Here is a 22,580-nt window from a genome sequence, read left to right as displayed (position 1 = left end):
GGCCGCGGGCGAGGGACCCGCCGGGGCCGGGGCAGGGCAGGGACAGGGGACGGGGCGCGTCAGGGAGCAGGGCCGGGCCCGCGGGCGGCAGCGATGGGTGCTGGCCGGGCTGGCGGGGGTGACAGCTCCCTGAAGTGGCTGTGCCAGCCCCGCGGGGCAGAGAAGTGTGCGCGGGGCTGCTCCTCTCCGCTCAGAGAGGAGGCCCGGGTCGCAAAGCCGAAGTTGGCGCCCCGGGAGTTGTGCGAGGTGCGGCGGAGCCCTCGCCGCTGCCTGGAGGTTCCCCTGTGGAGCCGGGCTCAGCCCAGCCCTGCCCGGGATGCGCCGCGACCGCCGCCCCCAGGGATGCCGGGGGGAAAGGCAGGCCCGGTGCCCGCCCCAGAGGTTGACGCAGGGCCGAAATTTTGGGGGCTGGCAGGGAGACGAAGCCGGGACTGCTCGGATGAATGAAGAATGGCTTTGCAGCTCTGATCTTTTCAGCCTGCAAGGACCTGTAACAAGCATCCCCGCTGGTTTCAGCTGAATGCTGCTGGAGGGAGGGAATCTCCCCTCTGTGCTTGTGCAGGGGGTCTTCTGATTTTCCTTGATTAACAGCACTCTGGGAGCATCTTGAGGCAGCAGGCTTTAACCAAACATTTTCAACACTCTTCATATTTAGAAGGAAAAATTAAGAGCTCCTATTGTTAGCACTTCTTGAATTGCTTTGCCTATTGTTAGCTTGGCTGTGCCTTCCCGGTGCCAGCCAAGAACAACTTTCCTCATAACTTCCGTTTTATAAATACGGGATGGCTGAAGGGAGTGCAGTGATGTGCTAAAAATAGCTGGGTGTATTCAGGTCAGGCACATCTCCAGGCTGGCAGCAGAAGCAGTTGTATTTTTAAACTCCCCTGCTGATTGCACGCAGAGCATGCAGGTTTAGTGATGAAGGTAAAATTGGGGTGGTCTGGAATGCCGTTGTGCATGAGCCTGGGCCTGGCTGGTTTTTCACATCATCTTCTTTTTTCTGAGGACTGTGTTGTATTACTGCTTTTGAACTAAACGTGAGGTTTGGTGGTGATGTGTTGCACTCAGCCTAAAACCACCCAGGACAACTTCCTTTGCTGTTAGCTTTGATTATCTTATTTTATTTCTATTGTGCACAGAAGTGTTTGCTGTGGTTGAGGACCCCTCTGTGTGAGCAGAAGGCAGAACTTCAGCAGAACTTCCCTTGGCTGAAGGGAATTCATAGTTTCAAGTCAGGAGGGAGGGACCTGCCTGCATGCAGGAGCAATAGGAGACAGTGGGACCCTCTGGATCACCTTGGTAGTCAGAAGCCAGTTGTCCCCAGCTGTTGCCCTCCCAGCACACACTCGCTCAAATATTGCTCAAATACATGACAAGGAGGCAGTGGAGCCTGTTATCTTTGCTTAAACAGAGAAGAAACCTTTATATCATTGGAGGTGATGCAGAGGCAAGTGGAGGGAGACCAGAACAGGCTTTGAAAGTGAAGAGGTTTTGGTGCAGTGGGAAAGTGGAGGGATGGTGAGAAGTGATGTAGTTGTAGCTGTGGCTTAGAAAAATTATCCCTGTGGCAGCACACAGGGTGGATAAATGAGTAAAATATTACATTTCAAGAGAAATAAGTGTTTGGAAATGAGTGTTTTCCTCACTCCTTGAAGTGTTTTCCCCATTCCTGCAAGTGTTCAAGGCCAGGCTGGATAGGGCTTTGAACAACCTGGTTTAGTGGAAGGTGTCCCTGCCCATGGCCAGGTGGTTGGAATGAGATGATCTCTAAGGTCTCTTCCAACCCAAACCCTTGATTAGATCAAAACCAGAGGATGTTGGTGATGGATGACAGTTTTATTTGTGTTAGCAGACAAGAAATACTGTGTCACACAGAGACATGAAGCAGGAGAAGTTGGTGAGGTATTGTGAAGATCTGACGCTTAAAGCCTGGGAGGGAGATGAAGGTTATGGAGCTGAGTGGAACAGGGTCTGGTTGTGCCAGGTTGGAACATGGGCTGTGCAGAAGAAGGGCTGCAGGGGAAGCTTGGGGTCATTGTGCTGCCTCTGGGCTAGTCATCATCCACAGCCCAGGTATCAGAGGAGATGCTGAGAGTTCAGCCTGTGCAGGAAGATGGTCTGCAGTGATAGAGCAGATCTGTGAGTACCTCCCAGGAAACTTTAGGGTTAGAAACTGAAGAGCTGTAAGCTGCTGAAAGATAAGATTCAGAGTAACACCATGAAGGAAGAAAGAAAAGCTTGTGGCGCTCACAGGGTATTTATGGAATTTTGAGAGGGTAAGGAATCACAGCCAGGAGGGGACAAGATTTTTAAGCTAGAAACCTGCTCTTGTAGACTTGGAAAAAAGGAATTCAGGTAAGTGCAGAGGGCAGAAACTAGACAGTTCTTTATTTCACCACACAGGCTCTTTAAGTCAGGAGCACTTCTTACACAGCTGTCAAAGCTGTGGGACAGGTCAGGAGCTCTTCATTCTGTGCCTCATACTGCTTGGGTCACTTTGCAAAATCCCTTCAGTGGGCAGGTGCAGACTTGTAGGGTGCTTCATCTCCTGGACTTTATTTGTGCCCATCTTTAAGTTACCCTATAGCCCTCTGTCTTCTTGAGCTCTTTGTCTGACCCTTTGATTTTGCACAGATAGACATAATTCATCATCAGGAATCATCTGGCTAGGGAGAAGTATTCCTTTCTCTGGTTTTTCAGTGAGTCTGTGTGAGTTGTAGTTTTCTTGGTCTCCTGGTCCTGTGGAGGCAGTTGCTGGTGGCTGCAGGGATTCAGGTAGTGTCTGTTGTCTCGCAGACATTCCGTTCTTGGGAGCATTCCCTGTCCAGAGCAGCGTGGCAGCCTGAGGGTGCTGTGCAGGACCCAGCCAGCTGGCTGGGACACCTTACAGCCTGTGTGCCCTTGGGTCTGTGGCCCGAGGTGAGGATTTGAGAACCTCTTCTTTTGCTTTCTGGGGCTTTTCTGTCTAAGTTTCTAGGCAATAACTGTGAAGGGTTAATGATCACACTGTTAGTCATCAGTCCCTTATCAGTAGCAGTTTGGGCTGCAAGTGTGTAGTTGTTCCACTGTCTTCCCTTAGCCCAGGAAAGAAGTTAACCTCTTTACCCTGGTGTGTGGCTGGGCTCGGGAAAGTGAGGAAACTTGAGTCATGCTGTATTGTTAATAAAAATGTTGCAAAAATTTCCAGTTTCCCCTGCTCGATATTGCCACAAATACACAAGTGTGTGAGGTACTGTTTGTACCTAAACCACAGTGATTTTGAGATGGGATTGGCCAGAGTGCTCTGTAGTTAAGCATGTTTGTCTCTGGGAGTGGGACTGATAAAGCAAGATTTTGTGTGTAATATACCGATGTTTGCATACCCATAGAGGGATTCTGTATAGGTGAGTATGTTGCTGTGAACTTACTTTGCAGAAGGTTATATAAAAATATAAAAGTTACTTACTATTATTTGTGCAAAGCCACCTAGTGACTAACCAAACCTCAGGGTTAGGAACCATCTGCAAAGCATTTTTTCCCAAAGTAGATGCTGTGAGACATGAAATGGTCTGACCTGTGCTAAGATCATAGGGGTTCACAGTCTTGTCTGCTATATCCAGGTGCTTGAAAGTGGAATGTGGACCTATGAAAGAAACAAAAAAATGCTGTGGCTGCCTAGCTGTGGCAGCATGCTCAGGCAGAGAAGCACAGCTCTCCACTGCCCACTGCATTTGGAGAAGGGACCATGGAAAAGCACTGCTCCTGGTTCTTACCTCTGTACATCTCCAGCTTGTCCTCATGGGAAAGACTTTTTAAGAACAATCCTTTTTCCTGACGATTTTTTTTTTCTTTTTAAGAAAAGAAAATGGTGACAATCTTTGCTGTCACCATTTTCCCAACAGCAAGTTCATGGGGTCCCTGAGAGCTCTGGGTTTTTACATTAGCAGTTGCATTTTCAGTGACAGCTGTGGCTAGAAAAACGTGTGTCTACATGTCATCAGACACATATATGTGTTTAAAAAAATTTGAGCTCATCCTAGTAATTCAGGTGAATAAGCATTGAGTTGATTTATAGATTTCTGTGTAGATGCTGGTAAAGTTCTTTATTAAGACTGAGTCAAAGGGTATGGGCGTGGAAAATTAAACCAAGGATCTCTTGTGCCTTAAACAGATATTCATGGCCAAACCAACATACTGGTCAAATCAGCTGAAGTCCTGAATAGTGTGTCCCTACAGAGCAGAGAAAGAAATGTGAATTTGGAAGCCCCAAAGACCTAGTTCTGCAAAATTTGTAATGGCCAATTATTTGTTAGGAAAAGTGATGACTCATTTTGGCTTCAGTATACTAAAAGATAAAAAAATAAAGCCTGTTAGTTGTCTTCAGTAACTTTTGTGTCTTTATTTTGCTGTTTTGTGTCTTCCTTCATTCTGTTTCCTAAATGCTGTTGCTGTCTGTCTTTTCACTCAAGTTCATCCCCTTGAATTTGCTTGAAACTTGGTCAGGGTTTCAGCATTGTGCTTGGGCTTGGAGGAGGTCAGGGGCTGCTCACAAGCAATAACACCGGCCTGCTGCTCTCTACTCATCTGCAGAGTCAAACTGTTTAAAATTAAGATCCTGCTCCCACTCAACTTCTCCATTTGGGGTTTTCCCCAAAGCTTCCCAGAAGCAGATGGTGCTTCCTGGAGCTGTGCTTGCAGAGCACTACAACTTCTGCAGCGCTGCCTCCTCCCGAGGAATCCAGCTGGATGTGCCCTTCCCTCAGAGCTGGCAGGCTCAAGGGAAGTCTGTGTACAAGCTGTTGCGCTATTCTGGTGTCAGCCTGTGTGTCAACCTGATGTTGCCTGTGAAGCACCCTGAGGACAGGTGCTGATGGCAGGGATGAAAGAACACCTTCTGGGTTAAAAAGCTTGACTGTAGAAGGGAGCTTAGGGAGCTTAGGCTGTGCTGAGAAATGCAACTCAAATCAATTTAATTGATCCCATAAAGAAGCAGAATGCCTGCAAATTGGTGCCTTTCTCTTGGCCACTGACTTCATGATGCAATGATTTGTCTGTTCTAGAGTTTCATGGAAGGTTCAGGAAAACATGCTGTAGGTTGAGGCACCTCCTGGAGGGGAAATGGAAATTGAAATAGATTAGAAATGCTTTGGGAGAAAGCTCAGTTAAAGGGAAAAGGCAAAAGAGGCTATATGTTGCATTAAGTACAAAAGAGAATAGACACTTTCTTTGGAAAATTATTATTTTAAATAACAGGAGACTTAAAAATTACTGCTTTCAGAGAAAATATAATAGGTTACTTTAGGAAAGGAAGAAAAAAAAGTGAAAACAAGTGACCAGAAACCAAAGGAAGAGGGCAGAGGAGGATAAAGAAAGAGTGGGGGTAGAGATGGAGCCTAAGGCACTGCCTTGAGGGCAGCACATTTTGGACTGGGGAGGGAGGCTGATGCAGAAAGTGATGGAGGCCGCCAAGAATCCTGCGTGCACAATTAAGTTGAGACTACAAAACCATTTGGGTATTATGGCCACTTAAGTTATTACAAAACCAAATAAAATGTTTATTTTCTTAAAATGGATTTTATTTCCGTTTGAGAGTTCTGTTTGAATGTCTCATGCCTGTGCAGCCTGTGGCATGAGCTGATGTGACCGAGCCGGTGCTGCTTCGTCTGTGAGCTGCCACTTCACTTCCTGCAATGGGTGGGTTCACCCGGCTTTGCCGAGGCTACTGTGAAGGGCTTCACAGGATTGGACCTGGGTGTTTCTTATGTCCTTGTGTGTTTCCTGCTGCCCTTGTACTTTTTCTTTGATGACATCACTCACCAGTTTTGTGGAAGGTGAAATCTACTCTGTATCTTGGATTCCAACTGTGAGAAACGTCCTTGGTAACCTTGGTCCTTGGTAACCTTTACCAGATGGTAAATTTGCAGTCCCTACATGATTGCAATAAGGCAAAATGCTTTTCAGTGGCTTGCCTTGTATCCTAACACTTCTAAAACATTTTTATGCATGATCTTTTCAAAGCTACTCTGGGGGATTTCCACTCCCTTGCTGTTTTAAAATGCTTGTACTGCTGTGCTAACCACAAAGCTCACTCTGTCTCTCTGTTTCTGTCTCTCTCTCATTTTCTCCCCATTGAGGACCAGCTACAGTTTCCAGGTATGGCTTTACCAAAATGTGTCTTGTTCATGCTGGCAGGAGCTTAACTTTGCCAGAATTATTTTTCATTTCTGAAGGGCTGTTCAGGGGCTTGGCACACAGGGGTTGGGGGAACGCTGCAGACCTAAAAACATCTCACAGAACAAGTTTACCCCTCCGTGAACCAGCAAAGTGGTGTCGTGATGTTGTAAGGGTGAGAGGCAGAGCCTTCTTACTGAGATTTCTGTTGGTGCTTGGGAAGGTGATAAAACATTCAGGGATTGCCACAGAAGTGATGGAAACAAGTTTATTTTTCAGCTGTGAATGAGGTTATTTTAAGGCATTACAATATTGTGTTGATTAGAAATAGATTTCTTGATAATGCAAAATTAATCAATTAATTATTTTTAGAATGTCCAGGGAAGACAGCAGATGTAGCAAATAAGTAAACTGGCTGTAAAATCAAAGCTGCTTTAGCACCAGACACTCTTCATTAATTGTAAGAGTGTATTTTTATTTTTTTTTAAACGCTGTGTTGTAACCTGTGTCTTAAAACCATGATGCAGTCTAGTCTTATGGGAATTTATTGTAATGCTTGACTGTACCTCTATGCAAAGGAAACCGTACTGTCTTACTCTGCTTAGTGAAAATTTGCCTATGGAGATGAGCAAACTGATGCTTGCTTAGTAAGGTTTTACTGCCTTGAGGATGAGGTAATATTACAGTTGGAACTTCAATAGCATAGTGGTGTCTGTATACAAAAGAAAATGTTTATTCTGCTGTCCTCTGCAGCAACATCCCCTGGGGAGGCTCAGGCACATATCCAATAGGAAATTGTTGCTGTTAGAAATACTCTCTCCTGGGTACCAGCTGGTCACTGCCCTGCAGCTTTTAAGTGATTAGGACAACAGCAGAGCAGTTCCTGAGGTTCACTTGCTGCCAGGTGAAGTGGAAATGAGCCCTGAGTGCTAGCAGTGGGTCTGTGTTGGTGCAACAGGGGATCCTTTCCCTCCTCTAGCCTCTGTGCTGCAGGGACAAACATGATGCAGCCAGGGTCCTTCTCCCATATGGGAACTCTGCAAGTGCTTTTTGTTGTCAGCAGTCAAAATGTTCTAACTCTTCCTGGGAGATGTCATCATCTCCTGTTTCCACATGACTCCATATAACTTGCTGTATCTTAAATATGTATCTCAAACTGTATAGATACTTTTAGTCATTCTTTAGCAAACTGTTAGCTCTTCCACTCTGTGTGTTGAGTTGGGGCATATATTTTTTCGTAGCCAAAATAGTGGAGTTTTGGAGGACCTTAGAGTAGTAAATCATGCAACTTTGTTATTTTAATTCAAAAGTACTGGAGACAGCTAATCTGTTCATAAATTTAGTAGTTTATAAGGCAGCTTGGAAAGGGTTGTTTTAATGCAAGATGTGTTCCCCTCTATCCTGTTTCTGCCTGTTACCTCCCAATGAAGTGACTTGATCTTAGACCTCCAAATCTGACAAAACTTTTCCCACTGTGCCTAAGACAGTTCTGATCTACCATAAAAGGTAGATGATTTTAGAGGGAGGGACAGGGCATCTTTGAAGACTTGTCCCTACCAAGTGTCTTCATGCAAAGCAACAGAGGTGGACTAGATCTACAGAAAGGTAGGTGCATAACCTTTTTTCTGTGCCCTTTGAATGTACGACATGGAAGCTGATTAGTGAGGACGGTGCTTTTTACTGGGAATACCCCAGTCCTGGAGGGTGGCTGAGCATCACCCTCCCCTCATGCAGTGAACCTGGCAGAAGCTGGGCTCTCAGCCCCATTTGCTGAGCAGCAGGACTAGGGATCCTGTCTTCTTGTCCATGTCTGATGATCAAATCTGTGATAACAACTTGGATATTTTCCCTTCTCAGTCTGACATGGTGGCACCCAGTGCCTGTGCCTGGTTCTGCTGTCCTGGAAGTTTTGGCTGTAGTGATGCACTCACAGCTCATGGGGTAATGATTGGCTTCACATGAGAAAAAACAGGAAAAACATGTTCTCGTTAAAAAAAGCAACCACATCATAAGGAATGGTTTTTCCTGTGTGCAGAAAGTATGTCTTTGTGGCTAGAAGAAGTTAATCTGTCCACAGTAGTTCTGTGTGATCAAGGTTCCACACAGCCTCTGTCATTCTGGCTGCTGGTGCTGTAGATAGAGAGCAGCAATGATGGAGGGGAGCTGTCTGAACATGGCTTTTAAATGTTGATGCAGTTTTATATTTTAGTAAGTCATGCCCATGCTGATTTTTCTCCTTATTATTATGTTCTGCTCTGTTTCTGAACAAGAAGCAATTCTAAGCTTGGAGCATTTTACTGGAAAATATTTGGGCTCAGTTTGGTGTGGTAGTAGTTAAAACAGGATAGCTCCCAATTTATAAAGTTTCTTTTTATTATGAAAATTCTCCCACTTGGATTATTTCCAGTGAGGTTAAGGAATCTGCATAAAAAGAGTTGTCACAGAAGCATTTTGCTTGTGCAGCTTGTGGTGCAGGTAGGGCTGGGATGCTGAAGTGGTGAGGTGGAGCTGGGAGCTCTTTGTACTGCACTGCCATTGAGCTCCCACTCATTGGTACTGTTTATAGGACTTGGGCTTAGCTTCTAGTTATTCATACCACTTTTTTTATGTGTGGGCAGAATTAATTCTATTTATTTCAGTATAGGGAAATCCTTTTTTTTTTTAAACATGTAGATTTTCGGTCTCCATAGATTGGGGGGTTTTGTGTGTGTGTGCTGTTGCAGTGCAGTTGCAGTGAAAATCCCTTTACAGCGTGCACTATGTCTGCCACAAGAGCATAATTATGCAGCACAAGCCTGCCGCTCTCTGCTATTTTAAACCAGCGTTACAGTTCACACGTGTGCTGAAAGATTGCAGCATACACAAAGGCAGGACAGCTTCCCCTTGCTGGAAGCTGTGAGCAGACAGAAGTGAAAGCCACCTCAGCACCTACCTACGCTGGCCAGGCATCAGCGTAAGCAGGAAATTGATTCAGATAACCCTGGGCTGCTCTCACTGTCACCTAACAGCACTTTTCCCCCTGACGGTTTCCCTTTGGTTTCAGTTCACAGAGCCCATGCGCTGGAAGGCAGGAGTGGGAGCAGAGCCGCTGCAAGCCGCCCTGAGTCACTGGTGAGTGCTGGGATGGGAATTACATGCTGCTGGGCTGGTTTGGATCACATCCCACCAACTGCTGGCTGGCACAGAGCTGCTGTTTCCCAGCTCCTCTGAGTCTCCCCAGCTGATTCACACGGGCACCTCTCCAGCTTGGGCAAAGCACTGCCATCCACAAGCCTGCTCCTGGAGCAGCCCATTTCTTCCAGCAGAACAGCTGCAAGCCCTGCAGCAAAGCTCCTGCAAGGCTGGCAGCAGCAGTGAACTCCCTCATCTTCTGAGGTTTCCGCTCTGCCCTCTGAGCCCGCAGCCTCCCCTTTCACCTGGGGGGCTCTTTCCTGTGTCCTGAGGTGCCCTCAGCTGTGCAATGCTGTCCTGAGCAAGGCTGAGGTGGAGGAGGTGCTTTCATGGAGATGCCAAGCATCTCCATTTTTAGGAGTGGGATCTGGGTTGGGTGCATTATGAAGGTGTTTAAAGAGATACAGGCTCTCATTTCAGCAAGAGAGTTGGAAGGTGTTATACCACAGCAGAGTAGCTCCTAGCAGAAAGAAAGGGGAGTGATTTTGGTTGATTTAATGAGCAGTGAGAGCTCTGGAGGAGTTTCTTGATGGGATTTTGGGCTGCTGACTGTTTCTTTTTAATGTGTTCCATAATTTTTTTGCCTAAAACATGTCACTCCAGCTGGAGTTTCTGGAGTTAAGGAAGATCCCTAAAGGCAAAATGGGTAAAACATATAATTTTTTTTTTGTTGTTGGGGTTTTTTTAGTGTGTTTTTACACAGTGTGGCATTAGCTTGCTAAACCATACCATCAGATGAGGTAAGTGCTGGAGCATAATAGGACTGGGGAAATTGTATGCCAAAAAAACGGGAAAGAGAGCAGCAATAAGAGAGAGGAAGGAAACTTGTTTCAGGGTTGTCACTGATCCACAGCAGAGTGAGTTCTGAGGCAGCTTATCCTGTGGGTGGTCCATGCTCTGGAAGTTAATGGTGACAGCTCTCCATCTGCCTTAGAAGCAGCAGGAACACTTTGCTGCTGGCATCGGCTACTGAGGCAGCCCAGATAGGAGACTGGTGATCCCTCAGGCTGTATTTTGTCATCTCTGGTTGACATGAGGAAAAGAGAATTGCTCCTTATTAGGTGTCAGGGAACCAGGAACTGCATTTTCAGAGGAGGAAAGATCAACTGTTTAAAAATGAAAGAAGCAAATGGACAACCCTGTCTGGTTTGAAGCAGGAGGCTGTTCACTTGGAGGGACCAAACAGGGTAATTTGCAAACTCCTGTTGGAATAATAAGTCTTTAATGGCTGGAATACGATTACAGTTCATATTCCTGAGGGCTACCAATGTTAGATGCTCAGTAGTGCTGGAGTATGTCAGACATTCAGCCTGGTGAAAGGCAGGGAGATTCTCACAAGCTGGGGAGGTGAATACTGTGTACAGCCACTAACAAGGGTGCTGAGTTACAGGAGCACTTAAATGTTGGCTGTGGAATACATTTTAATTGGTTAAGTGCTTTGGTGTGTTTTTGAATCAGGCACATTATCTGTCTGGAAGAATTCCTTGCCCAGTATGGATTGTTAAAGTAGAAAGGAAAGTGGATGTTGCTTTCTGAAGCCCAAGGTGCTCTGTGGCAGCTCATTAATTGCTGCTTTTGTGGGCCAGGAGGCCACTGCAGCAGGGAGGAAGGGCAGAGTGTCAGCACTGGGCACACTGTTTCATGCCAGACACAAGGTTGTTAATGGTGATGTGCTGACCCTGCTTCCCTTCAAAAGCAGCAAATGGCCTGAGTGACCTTACAGGAGATGAGTAAGAGCTCTCAGACAGGTGCTGATGCCAGTAAGAGTGACTCCAGTGACTGACAGGGTGGGTGGTGCACACAGAGAAGAAATAGCATCCCACAGTGCAGCTGTAAAACTGAGCACTTCCCTCATGAAATCAGGATCTGGCAGCTCAGGTGTGTTGTGCTTTTGTACAGTCTTGTAAGGAAAACATCTTGAGTGCAAAGCTGCTAGAAATGCCAACCAGAGTGGCTCTAGGGCTTGAGCTACTTGCAAAAAAATAAAAACTGCAAGGTTGAGGGGCTGGTGGCAAATCTCGAGGTTTGTGTCTTAAGACTTGGAACAAATGTTGATGGTTTTTGCTGTTGGAAGATTAACGTTGCATTCCTGTGCTGTGTATGAGTTGTGGTAGGTTGAAAGAAAAACTTATGTCACACTTCTGATTGCAACCCTGCTTTCCTTTATTTTCTTCTCACCACTTCTTTCAGACAGAATTAATATAGCCAAAAACTTGCACATAATTCAGTAAAATAAGAGTTTACTGCTAGAAATGAATGATCAACAGGAAAAAGAAAGACGTCAAGTTAAGAGGCTTCAACTCCTGTAACACCTAAACTGAAGGTAAAATCCCCCTGCTGGCTTCTTTTTTGCACGCTCCTTGCTTTGAACCACAAAGCCATCTCCTGCTTGAACCAGTGCAATGAACTTGTAAATTCATGTGGGTGGGCTCTACTTTAAGTGGAGACTTTCCTGGTGAACATTAAGGCCAAGACTTGGCCTCTGCTTTCCCCAGCTGTGTCTGAGACTCTTGTCGTTTTTTAAGACTAAGAACTGCTGCAAGAAAACAAACAAACAAACAAACAAAAAAAAACACAAAAAAACCCCAAAACAAAACAAAAAAACTCCAACCAAACCATAAAAATCTCAATTCTGTGGAATAATTTTCAGATTGTGAAGCTCTTTTCCAAAGAAGTGTGCTTTGATGCTTGTAGCGTGATCTTTGTTTCGTGGTTCTGTGTTTTATTGTTCCTCCATAGCTGGCACCACGTTTCCCTCTGAAACCTGTGTCCCCCCTGCAGATGAGAGCCCTCCTGCCAGCAGCAGCCTGCTGCAAGCGGTAGCCGAGGCAGAGTGGCTGCCAGGGAGTGTTTGAAGAGCTTCTCCCTGCGTCTGCTTCACTTCCCAGTGCAGCTCCCATGGCCTGTGACGAACCCGCTGCTCTCTCGGACATCTTCACGCGCCAGAACTCCTCCAGCACCAGCTCCCTGGACTTCGAGCCTGACACCGACTACAAGTTTGTGGAAAGCCTGGAGGAGCGGTACAAGTGCGCCTACTGCCACCTGGTCCTGCGCAACCCCCACCAGACGGGATGCGGGCACCGCTTCTGTCAGCAGTGCATTCTCGCTCTGAGGTGAGAGCAGTCTCCTCCCGTGTCCGCAGGCTCCCCTTGTTCCCTTTCCTAAGAAAAGCAGCCCACATTTTCTATAAATCAGCAGTGAGTGCCATAATATTACCGACCCAGTGAAAGGCTGAAGGAGTCAATGGCAGGGCTCTGTTGAAGCCAGTGACTGCATGCTCAGTGTTTGAAAGGTGTCTCTAAAGACCTTACCCGTGCTGGTGAGCCGCAGGGAAGTCAGCATAAAGAAACTGTTGATGTAAGCTGATAGTGCTGTGTGAGATGCTGCTGTGGTCTGTCTGTCTGCCGTGGTGCTCTTCAGAGAAATTTGCTGCATTGATGTCTCACGGTGTTGGTGGTTAAATTAGGCTGTGTTCATTTGCTTCTGTATAATTCCTCTGAATTTAGCAGAATTATAAACTGATGTTAATATTACCTGATCCTGCAGTCAGATCACAAGGCTGCTGGCATCCCTCTTGCTTGGTACAAAAGAGTTTACCCCCTAGACCTGTCTGGGAATACATTATGGACTCTTTGGTGTACCTGAGGGCAGGATTTCATTCGGAAAGGTTGCAGAGGAGCCTCTTTATGTGGATGGATGTCACTAATTACCTTTTGTGAACTTTAGATGCTTCATGTTTGCTGCTTTGTCTCTGGGTTGACTCCTTCTGCACTGCCTCTATGACTGTTTTCCTCGATTTTACACAATTTCTATGCCTTTTAAGAAAGAAGCCATTAGATCTTTTAGTGCCATAGCAAGGAGGGCACTGCTTCTACTAGACAAAGGCTGGGTTTAAAGCACACAATGAGATTTTTAGAGATATGACGTTTGTGATCTGCAGATGGTCAGACAGTGACAATGTTCTCTTAATTAAAAAACATCTTGTGGTTTTTACCATTGAACTCTCTTAGGGCAAACTCTGCTTTCTTACGTATTCACAGTTACTGCTTTATGCCCTTTTTGAGCTGTTGGCAGAATTTGGCTGTGTAGTTGCCAGATGAAAGTGTTTTTAAAGGACTTTTTTTAGTTGTTTGTTTTTATACTATCTACTGCTGACTTCTGTCAGAGTCAGATTATAGCATAGCCCAATTTCATAAAATAAATTGAATTTCCTGTGGGTTAACACGACTCTTCTTTTGATCTAGAGAGTTAAATGCAGTACCCACCTGTCCTGTCGACAAAGAAACAATAAAAATGCATGAGGTAAGTAGCTATAGTTTTATTTCGGCAGTCAGCATTTACATGGGAAAGGCAAGACAACTGAGAACAAGGTGGCTTTTAGTCCTCAGGGCAGAGCATGTTTTTTTGTCTCTGAAATAATGCTAAAGGAAGCAGTCTACTCAGTGATGCTCTCCCAGAAAGGGATTATGGCTGTCTAGCTTAAGCTTCATTTTATACCTCATGTTCTAAAGTTATTTCCTCTTTGTTCTCTGTATTTCCAGTAAAGTGTTGAAGAATTTCACAAAGCTTTGAATCCTCCCAAGTCACCAGATGTCTGTTTTTTTTAATGGAGATATTACTGACTTTCTTTTTAAATGCCCTACCTTGCTGGGATATCTTGTTTATCTGATTGTCTTCGTTTTAACTTGGCTATAATTTGCTGTCTTGATTATCTCCATTAGATCTCATTAACCCTGAAGACCTAGTTTACTTTTGGGCAACTTTTAGAGGAAAAGAGAGATAATCCTTTTTCTTTTGCAAGCTATTGTTGCTTTTGGTTGTTTTGTTTTATAATGGATTAATTTGTCCTTATTTATCTTCCGAAGCTTAAAAGTATACTATATATTGGTCCTGCCAGAAATTTTCCAGGGAAATAAAATGTCTCCTTCCTCTCTCTCTGAATCCTGATAGGAAATTATAATCAGACTGTCCCCAGGATTTTTGTTTTTCATTTGTCATCTTCCACTTCTTGCAAATTTTGATGACAGCAATGCGGGAAGATCTCGAAATAAGGCTGAGAGTTTGCTCTGGGGGCTTCATTTGTTTACAGCTGAGAATGGTGCTGCTTCTCAGAGGTGACAGAAAGGATATCTCAGCATCGCCTCCATCTCAAAGGCACTGCTTGAACATGGTGGAGCATGCACAGAGCTGGTTTGGCTTTTGGAGCCTGTTAGCTCCAGCTGCTTTCTTCTTGATACAGGCAGGCTCTGGCAGTGGTTATACAGCTCCTGTGCTACTAGTCCTGCTGGTTGTGGATGGATCAGCATCTCTGGAATAACTATGTGGGGGAAAAAAAACCTGTGCTTACTAGAAATGTTATAAATGGGTGAATTTATAGTATCAATACAAATTTTCAATATGAATTATCAATAGCCATACTCACAGTTGTGGTGTCTACGCTTGAACACCTAGAAGATCTGCAGTGATGTTTTGTTCTTTTATATTATTTATAACATCTCATGTGACTGCATATTAAGGCTGGTTTGCTTCCTTTACAGGTATTCAAAGACAACTGCTGTAAAAGAGAAGTACTCAACTTGCATGTGTTCTGCAAAAACTTTCCTGATTGCAATTCAAAAGTAATTCTGGGGCGATATCAGGTTGGTTTGCTTGATCAAATTTTGAAGCCTTTGATTTTCATGACAGCTCTGTGTATTTATGATCAGCTAAATTCCCATGATTGTCTTCAGAGTTATTGTAGCAGCGTGGTTCAAGTACAAAGATTATGACAGCTATACGCTGTAAGTAGCATATATTACAGCTTTTAGCTTGTTCCAGCTTTGCCTTAGGGTTGTTTTTTTAATAAGAACCATTTGCTTTATGTAGCCTTTGTAAATCGCAGTGTTCATTCGTATTCTGAATGCTTAGGTGATTGTTGATTCGAGGAAACATGCCAGGTCACACTGGCCATTTGTCATTTAACCTGCTGCTGTGTGTTGCAGGAGCATCTGCAGCAGTGTTTGTTTGAAAGTATGCAGTGCACTAATGATGGATGTCAGGATCAAATTCTTCGCAAGGACCTGAAGGAGCACTTGAGCCAGCACTGTAAATTCCGAGAAGAGAGGTGCCAGTACTGTAATACATATGTGGTGTTAATTAACATAAAGGTAAGATTATGAAGCATTCCTGGGAATCCATCACCTGTTTCCCCTTGATATTGCTGAGTAAAAAGCTTCCAGAATTGCAATGGCACTTAACTCCTGAAACAAAATTTGGCTGAGTAGCTGAAGAAGAAAGTATAATAAATGTGCTTTAAATCATACCAATTATTGATGAACAACAAAGTGATATGTTACTTGCATTTGTATGTTTGGGATAACTTTTTGCATAGCTTGCTCTGTATATACTACTTTACAAAAATTAAAGCCATTGCCTTGTTCTGTTTTCTTCTTCAGAATCATGAGAAAAATGACTGTCCTGATTATCCTGTGCCTTGTCTCCAAAACTGTTCGCAAATCATTCTGAAAAAAGAGGTACTATTATTTTTTTTTCTGATACTGCAATTCAGCAGATCACATAAATTTATGAAAACTGAAAGCTGCAGACCACATTGGCCCGTGCCAATAAAATTTGCTCTAAGAGTTTCCTTTGTTCAATCCTAAAAGGGCTATATCTCCCATCTTATAAGTGGATTATTCTGTCACTGCAAGCCATGGGTGTTTTGCAGCATGGAAAAATATCTGGCTAGCTTATTGATTCTGAATATTCGTTTTCCTGGAAAAGTGATTGGTGGTGTCATGACAATGGCCTTTATTCACCCTTTTTGCAGGCATTTAGATTTTATTAGTGCTTCGAATTACTAAGTATTTATTTAATCACAAACTGCTTCTTTAATACATGCAGATTGAAAAGCACCATGCTGTGTGTCCTGAGGCAGAAGTGGACTGTCCATATAAGCAGTACGGCTGTCATATAAAGGTACTGTTTTACAAATCTTTGTCTGTACCAGGATTGGACTTTGTCTCCCAAACCATCAGAACAATTAAAATAACCTATTTATGTCCTTTCACAATCATTTCTGCTGGCTAAGCTGAAATACTAGAGAATCAGGATTGCCCTTCCCTCCCTTTTGAGGCATAAAGGAGACATTTTGAATGTTTGCATCAATAATTTTTTTACCAACAGCTTCAAAAATCTGCTTATCTTATTATTTTATTCTTTCACTTTCCTCTTCTGCCTCACTAAGGTTAAAAGAGGGAAACTTGCTGAACATGAAAACAGCGCCCTGAGGGAACACATGCTGCAGATTTTAGACAAGAACTCCCAGTTGGAAGAGAGGGTAAGTCATATTTAATGAGCACTCTTCAGCAGTTCTTGACTGGTTAGAGGATGATACGAGATTCTACATTTGTTGCCTGGTTTAGATCAGGTGCATTTTAAAAGACTGTTTTTTATGGTTTTTCACACCTCAGAAGACAGAATAAGCTCTTCTAGTGAAGCCAGTCAATTACAGGGAAACCTCTCTGTACTCAGGCACATATATTCTCCACCAGGCACAGTGGGAGGCTCCTTGCTATTGCTCACCTCATTTACTTTCAGTCTCTGTTTCACACTGGATATGAGGTTTAGAGATAAAGTATTTTAAAGTTTAACTGACTGGCCATGTTGCTCCAAAAAGCAGCCTTTAGGTGCCCAGGTCACCCGCTCTGTGTGGAGGCAGCACAGAGGACAGCAGAGCCGGTTGCAAGCACCTCTCTGCTCAAGACCACTTCTTTGGCTCCCAGCAGGAGACACTTGGTGCAGGCCGAGTCCTGTTACTGAATGGATCCAAGCTGACAGGGGACTTAGTCTTTGCTTGTTTATGCAAGAAATGAGTCCCAAACTGCTAAAACTTGGTTTTGAAGTGTGTATCCCTCACTGACTCATCTCTTCTGCTGGTTAGACCTCAGCAGAGATAAAAAATGCATATACATACACATGCACCTGTGCATGTAAATATATATTATCCCACTATAGAGCTGAATGGATCATCACAATGGAAATGAGAGCTAGGAGCCTCTTTGCACCTGGAGCCACACAGATCTGCTCAAAAGTCTGATTACCTTATGTGCAGTTCTTGCCAGTGCTTATTCACAAATAGTGAATTAAGGAGTGCTCTATCTAGCTCACTTAGAGGATTTGCATTGTAAACTTTACCACTGTCTCTTATATAGTCAGATACATTATAACGTCTTCATTGTATGTTTTGGTGTTCCTTAGCATTTATACTCTGATTTTTCCGTCCGTAGATATCTGACTTGTATAAGAGCCTGGAATGTAAAGAGATTAAAATCCAGCAGCTAGCAGATGCCATTGAGAAGTGTGAGAAAGAATTCAGACAGTATACACAACTGTTTGGTAACAATAGCAACTTGATGGTAAGCACTCAGGTGAGACATTGATTTTACTTTTTTTACCGATTGCTTTTTTGCTTCCTGAAATATATTTCTCCAGTAATAGTTGTTATTAATAGCACAGCAATAACAAATCTCTCCAAGACCTTCTCATTTTTTTTACAATATGGTATTGTCTTTTCATTTTAATCGATACAGAAGTTTGGATACATGACCTGGGCAAAAAGCACAGTATAAATCCTCATGGTCAGATGCCCGGGGCAAATGTGCAGGTGTAAATTTGAATAATGAGTTGAACGAAGTGGTGCAGTGTGAATGGGTTCTGAAAGAGGAATGGCTTCTCAGTCTGTAAATGTGCGGAATTAATCATGAAGGAGCACTGGGATAAGTTCCTAAGCCAGCAGAGCACTTTGAATACGTCATATTGTTGCTGCTGCTGACAGGTTAAAGACTTCACTATCTAATTCAAAGCAAATATCTGGTTTTATGGATATCTCTTGTCTCTACGTCCCACCCTCTTCCAATGGCATGAACTGGGAAGGCTCTGGCCAGTCACCTGGATAAGTCTGCACGCCTGGAATCACAAGTGAAACAGCTAATACAGATGGCAAACCAGCAGCAAAGTAAATTAGACCTGCAGCCCCTGTTTGACACAATTGAAACGGTGAAACAGAAGATTGCCCTGATGGAGACATACGACCAGCGCTTGGGTATGTTGGCACTTCCCTGCACAGGTAGGGGGGTTGCTGATTTACTGGTGGCTAAGTAGAGGCTCTGGTGCTACACTCAGGCAGTTGGAGCTCTTCACTAGAAAGGGCTTTCTTCTTGCATTCTGAGACCAAACTCTGATGGTGTGCGCAGTGTTCTCCCACCTTTCCCTACTGCACAGTATCTCCTGAACTCCAGTGACACTGCAGGGCCACAGAGACAGAGCTGGCCTTGGTTTGGCTCCTGCACTGTGATGGAGGCCATGGTGCTATTCAGGCATTCACGATTTATAGTTGACAGCTGTTCTTATTCAACTACCAGCTGCAATTACAGTTTTAAAAAGTTAACAGCTGTAGTTCATAGCCTGTACTCAGGCTCGGGTAGATCAGTTTTGCCAGCTTGAGTTTGGGAGTCTGGGTGCTTGTTTTATCCAGGGCTCTGACAGTTTTATTTTACCAAATGTCTCTCTCTTTTTCTTTTTTTTTTTTTTTTCCTATTTCTTTTTATTTCCCTCTTCTCTCAGTTGTTTTGGAAGATCAGTCCAGCAAACATGATCTCCAGATCAATATACACAAAGCACAGCTCAATAAAAACGAAGAACGATTTAAGCTTTTGGAAGGCACGTGCTACAATGGGAAATTAATCTGGAAAATCACGGACTACAAGAAGAAGAAAAGAGAGGCAGTGGAAGGCCGTGTGCTGTCCATAGCCAGCCAGCCCTTCTACACCAGCCGCTGTGGGTACAGGTTGTGTGCCAGGGCCTACCTGAACGGGGACGGCTCGGGAAAGGGAACGCACATCTCCCTCTACTTCGTGGTCATGAGGGGCGAGTTTGACTCGCTGCTGCTGTGGCCTTTCAAGCAGAAGGTTACGCTTATGCTTTTGGACCAAAGTGGGAAAAAAAATCACATTGTGGAAGTCTTTAGAGCTGACCCCAACAGCAGCAGTTTCAAAAGGCCGGATGGAGAAATGAATATCGCCTCCGGCTGTCCGCGCTTCGTGCCGCACACCGTCCTGGAGAACACAAAGAACACCTACATCAGAGATGACACACTCTTTTTGAAAGTGGTCGTGGATCTAACTGATCTGGAGGAATTGTGAAAAGCGTGTCCTGTAAACGTGATTGCTGTAAGCATGAAGAACTGCTTTTGTGGTGAGCACCAGCCATGCAATAGCAAATTGCCACCAGTTAAGCTACTGAGAATGTTTCTTGGCTTTGGACTACAGGACAGATAATGAATTGCCAAAGCATCAGCCTTTCTTTTCTACCCTTTTTTCCAAGACTGCATTTTTAAGGCAGCTAGAAGTCCAGGTTGGTGCAAACATGCATTCAATCCAGATTGGTTCAGTCCAGGCTGGGGGGAATGCTTGGCTCCCATCACCAGACTGGTATTTGGAGATTAACCTCCTCCAGTAAATTCCCAGGAGCCCAGGCAGGCCTGTGGGCTCCTCTCCCTCACACAGAAGTGAAGCCATGCCCAAACACACAAGTGCATTTCATCTATCTGCAATGGAAACATTTCAACATTAGCAAATTTGAATCAATGTGTCTTGATCCCTCCATCTCCTAGATTTTTGAAGCAGGAAGGATGGCTTCAGTTAGGCAGGGAAAACATTTGCCAAGTATCTTGCATCTTTTTTATTTAATTGTGTTTTTCCAGAAAGCCCAGAGGAAGGAGCCAATGCCTCTTACCTTTTTAGCCTGTTTTTTCAGCTGCGCAGAGTACCCCAGGTCACAACAGCTTTCTTGTGTCCCTTCCACTCCTGCCTAGTGCCTTGGGACTGGTTTCCATTGGTGGTAAACATCCACAGTCCCCATCTGAAGCCAAAAGCTGCAGGTGCTTCTCACCTCTCAGGACATGGCCAGAGGCAGGGCACTCAGCCAGCTGCCAGCTCCTGGCTGCACTGCTGGAAGAGGGGCAAAATTCCCGTTCTTTTGCATCCACATCTGTGCAAAAGAGATATTTTCTGGCCTTACCAGCTCTACAAAAGGCAGGAAGAGCTTGGGGAATAGCTCACTTATATAACATGCACTTTTCCTCTCTCCTAGAAGTTTGGGGAAGAAGGGGGAAAATAGATTAGGGAGTGAGGTTGCTGTAAGAACCCAATTTTGACAATCAGTGCAGCTTTAGTGTTTGTTAAAGGATGACACAGCTACTGACTGTGATGTCTGAAGATCTTAATTTTTATTTCAAGTTCCTTCCATATTGCAAAGGAATGTGTGCATTGTACAGGGTTTATTGGAGACACACTAAAACCACCAAGGTCAGGCACTGAGGAACAAATGACACAGAACACATGTGCCTTTTTAAAGCCCTTTGGGTGCCTGTAAGAGGGATGTAATTTTGCATGCTCAGTGATTTTGTTATTACAAGTGGAAGAATTTTGCATCTCTCATCTCTTACACGTCAGGTAGGGAAACACCACAGCATTATCCATTGCTCCACGGCTTATCAAGAGACAGCAAGAAACTAAGTTGGTTTTACAGTAAGAGTAAACTAGGCAGGATAAAAATCAAAACAGGGCACAGACTGAAAGGCGTAAGATAGAAAATTCAGGAGGGCAAATGAAAAATGTTCTTCCTGTGAGGGATGTTGATAACAATCTAAATAATTCAAGGATTAATACCAAGATGAAGGCAAAATACTTTATTTTTTATCTGCAATCTTATTGCTAGACATTCACTTTCTCAGATGGTTTTCAGACAATAATTCAGACACATGTATTTTCTAACTCAGGGGTGGAGGGAAAGAGACCTTAGTAATCTGTACCTCATGGTGGGTTAGCACATGCAAAATCTTTGTTTTGATCTAGAAGTCCTTTTTGTTTTATAATGTCAAGATGTACTGAGCCACCACAGGGGCTTTCCATGTTCCCGGGACAGATTGTGAGGAACAAATTTTTTTCTTGTGTACGAGCACCATTGACCACAAGAGTCATTTCAGCTGTAAAACAGAAATGGATGAATTAGGCGAACACTTGGTTACAGAAAGAGCAGGCTTGTTTTGACAGTGGTGTGCCATTCTGTGACATCAACCCTGAGCCTGGATTTCATGTCGTTTATTACTTTAATATTTGTCATGTAACCCTCAAAGTGACACAACTTCCATAATAACCACTGATAACTGATGGGAATGTACCCTCCGTGTGTCCTGGGGCTCTCCAGTACACAGAGTGCTAAATACAGAAAGTGATAAAGAACTCAGACAAACAGGGGAGGCAAGATAAAAAGGATGTGTCTGGTCTGTATCCTGGCAAATTCCCAGCTCTCTCTGCCTCCACCACCCCAAATGTAAAATGGGGATAATAATACTTGCAGAAGCATTAGGGCTATTTAAATGTTTATGAAGAAGTTTGAGCATGAAAAGAGCTAAGTATTATTAAAACTCCATTTCCAATTGTTAGAATAGATGATGGCATAGTGATGTGGATAAGTGTTTAGTGTTTTCCTAGACAGATTTTGGAAGCATGTTTGGTTTTAGGCAGTTCCTACTGCAGTCTCTCCTCTACCTACTGGTTGGGTTTAGGTTTTTGCCATGAATATTCCTTTTAAAATTCTGAAGCACAAATTCATCCTGGGTGATGGAAACATCCCTTTTGAAATACTGCCTGTTTTATAAAGAATTAGTTGAGAAATTTTTTTTTTAAGACAACCTTCTTTAAATTTGTTCCTTTTAGTACAGAAATTAAGAGACTTATGTTAAAATTTTCAGTGATTTTTTTACTGCTTGTAAACAGGGTTTTAAACTTCATCCCATTCCTAATAAAGAAAAAATGTTGAATAGCATGAACTGTCAGGAAGAATTTTGATGTTGCATGAAGAATACCAAAAAACTTTTCAATAATATTGTACTGGGTAAGTAACCAAAAGAGCATAGGGTATTTCTACATCAGTGCACCATATGTTTCTAATGTATTTATTGATAGTTTGTAGTTGTTTGAATATCTCTTACTACAACAGAGGCATTTTTCTAGCCGAATGTCTTTACTGTGTATATAAACTAATGTAAGAATAAATAATTTTATCATCCTTGTGGAGGGTGGCCTATATTCCTTTTGGCTGGACTGAAGCAAACTTTTAAGGATGTGGAGTACTGGGCATTTGCTTACACTAATTAAAAAAAAAAAAAAACCCCAACAAAAACAAACCAACACTGCTTAAGATTAGGAATCAATGTG

General features: G+C 43.7%; 1 protein-coding gene across 1 annotated transcript; it reads left to right on the top strand.

The window, feature by feature from the left end:
* Positions 1-5,820: 5,820 nt before the first annotated feature.
* On the top strand, positions 5,821-22,431 carry TRAF5 (TNF receptor associated factor 5). Its single transcript, XM_041477288.1, has 13 exons — positions 5,821-5,891; positions 9,194-9,261; positions 11,512-11,644; positions 12,103-12,434; positions 13,566-13,623; positions 14,859-14,960; positions 15,303-15,467; positions 15,756-15,833; positions 16,204-16,278; positions 16,547-16,639; positions 17,589-17,729; positions 18,235-18,403; positions 18,925-22,431. Exons 4-13 carry the CDS (start codon positions 12,220-12,222, stop codon positions 19,500-19,502), a joined length of 1,674 nt encoding a protein of 557 aa, XP_041333222.1. The 5' UTR covers positions 5,821-5,891; positions 9,194-9,261; positions 11,512-11,644; positions 12,103-12,219; the 3' UTR covers positions 19,503-22,431.
* Positions 22,432-22,580: the final 149 nt, after the last annotated feature.

The sequence above is a fragment of the Pyrgilauda ruficollis genome, unplaced genomic scaffold (assembly GCF_017590135.1).
Source record: "Pyrgilauda ruficollis isolate IOZ18807 unplaced genomic scaffold, ASM1759013v1 scaffold4, whole genome shotgun sequence".
NCBI lineage: Eukaryota > Metazoa > Chordata > Aves > Passeriformes > Passeridae > Pyrgilauda > Pyrgilauda ruficollis.
Note: the sequence above shows the minus strand (reverse complement) of the source record. Positions and strands in the feature narration are given on the sequence as shown.

Coding starts and splice junctions, on each gene's coding strand:
- TRAF5 (XM_041477288.1), top strand. CDS start 12,220: ATGGCCTGTGACGAACCCGCTGCTCTCTCGGACATCTTCACGCGCCAG. Junction 15,468..15,755: donor TGGTGTTAATTAACATAAAG/GTAAGATTATGA, acceptor TTTCTTCTTCAG/AATCATGAGAAAAATGACTG. Junction 17,730..18,234: donor ACTTGATGGTAAGCACTCAG/GTGAGACATTGA, acceptor TGAACTGGGAAG/GCTCTGGCCAGTCACCTGGA.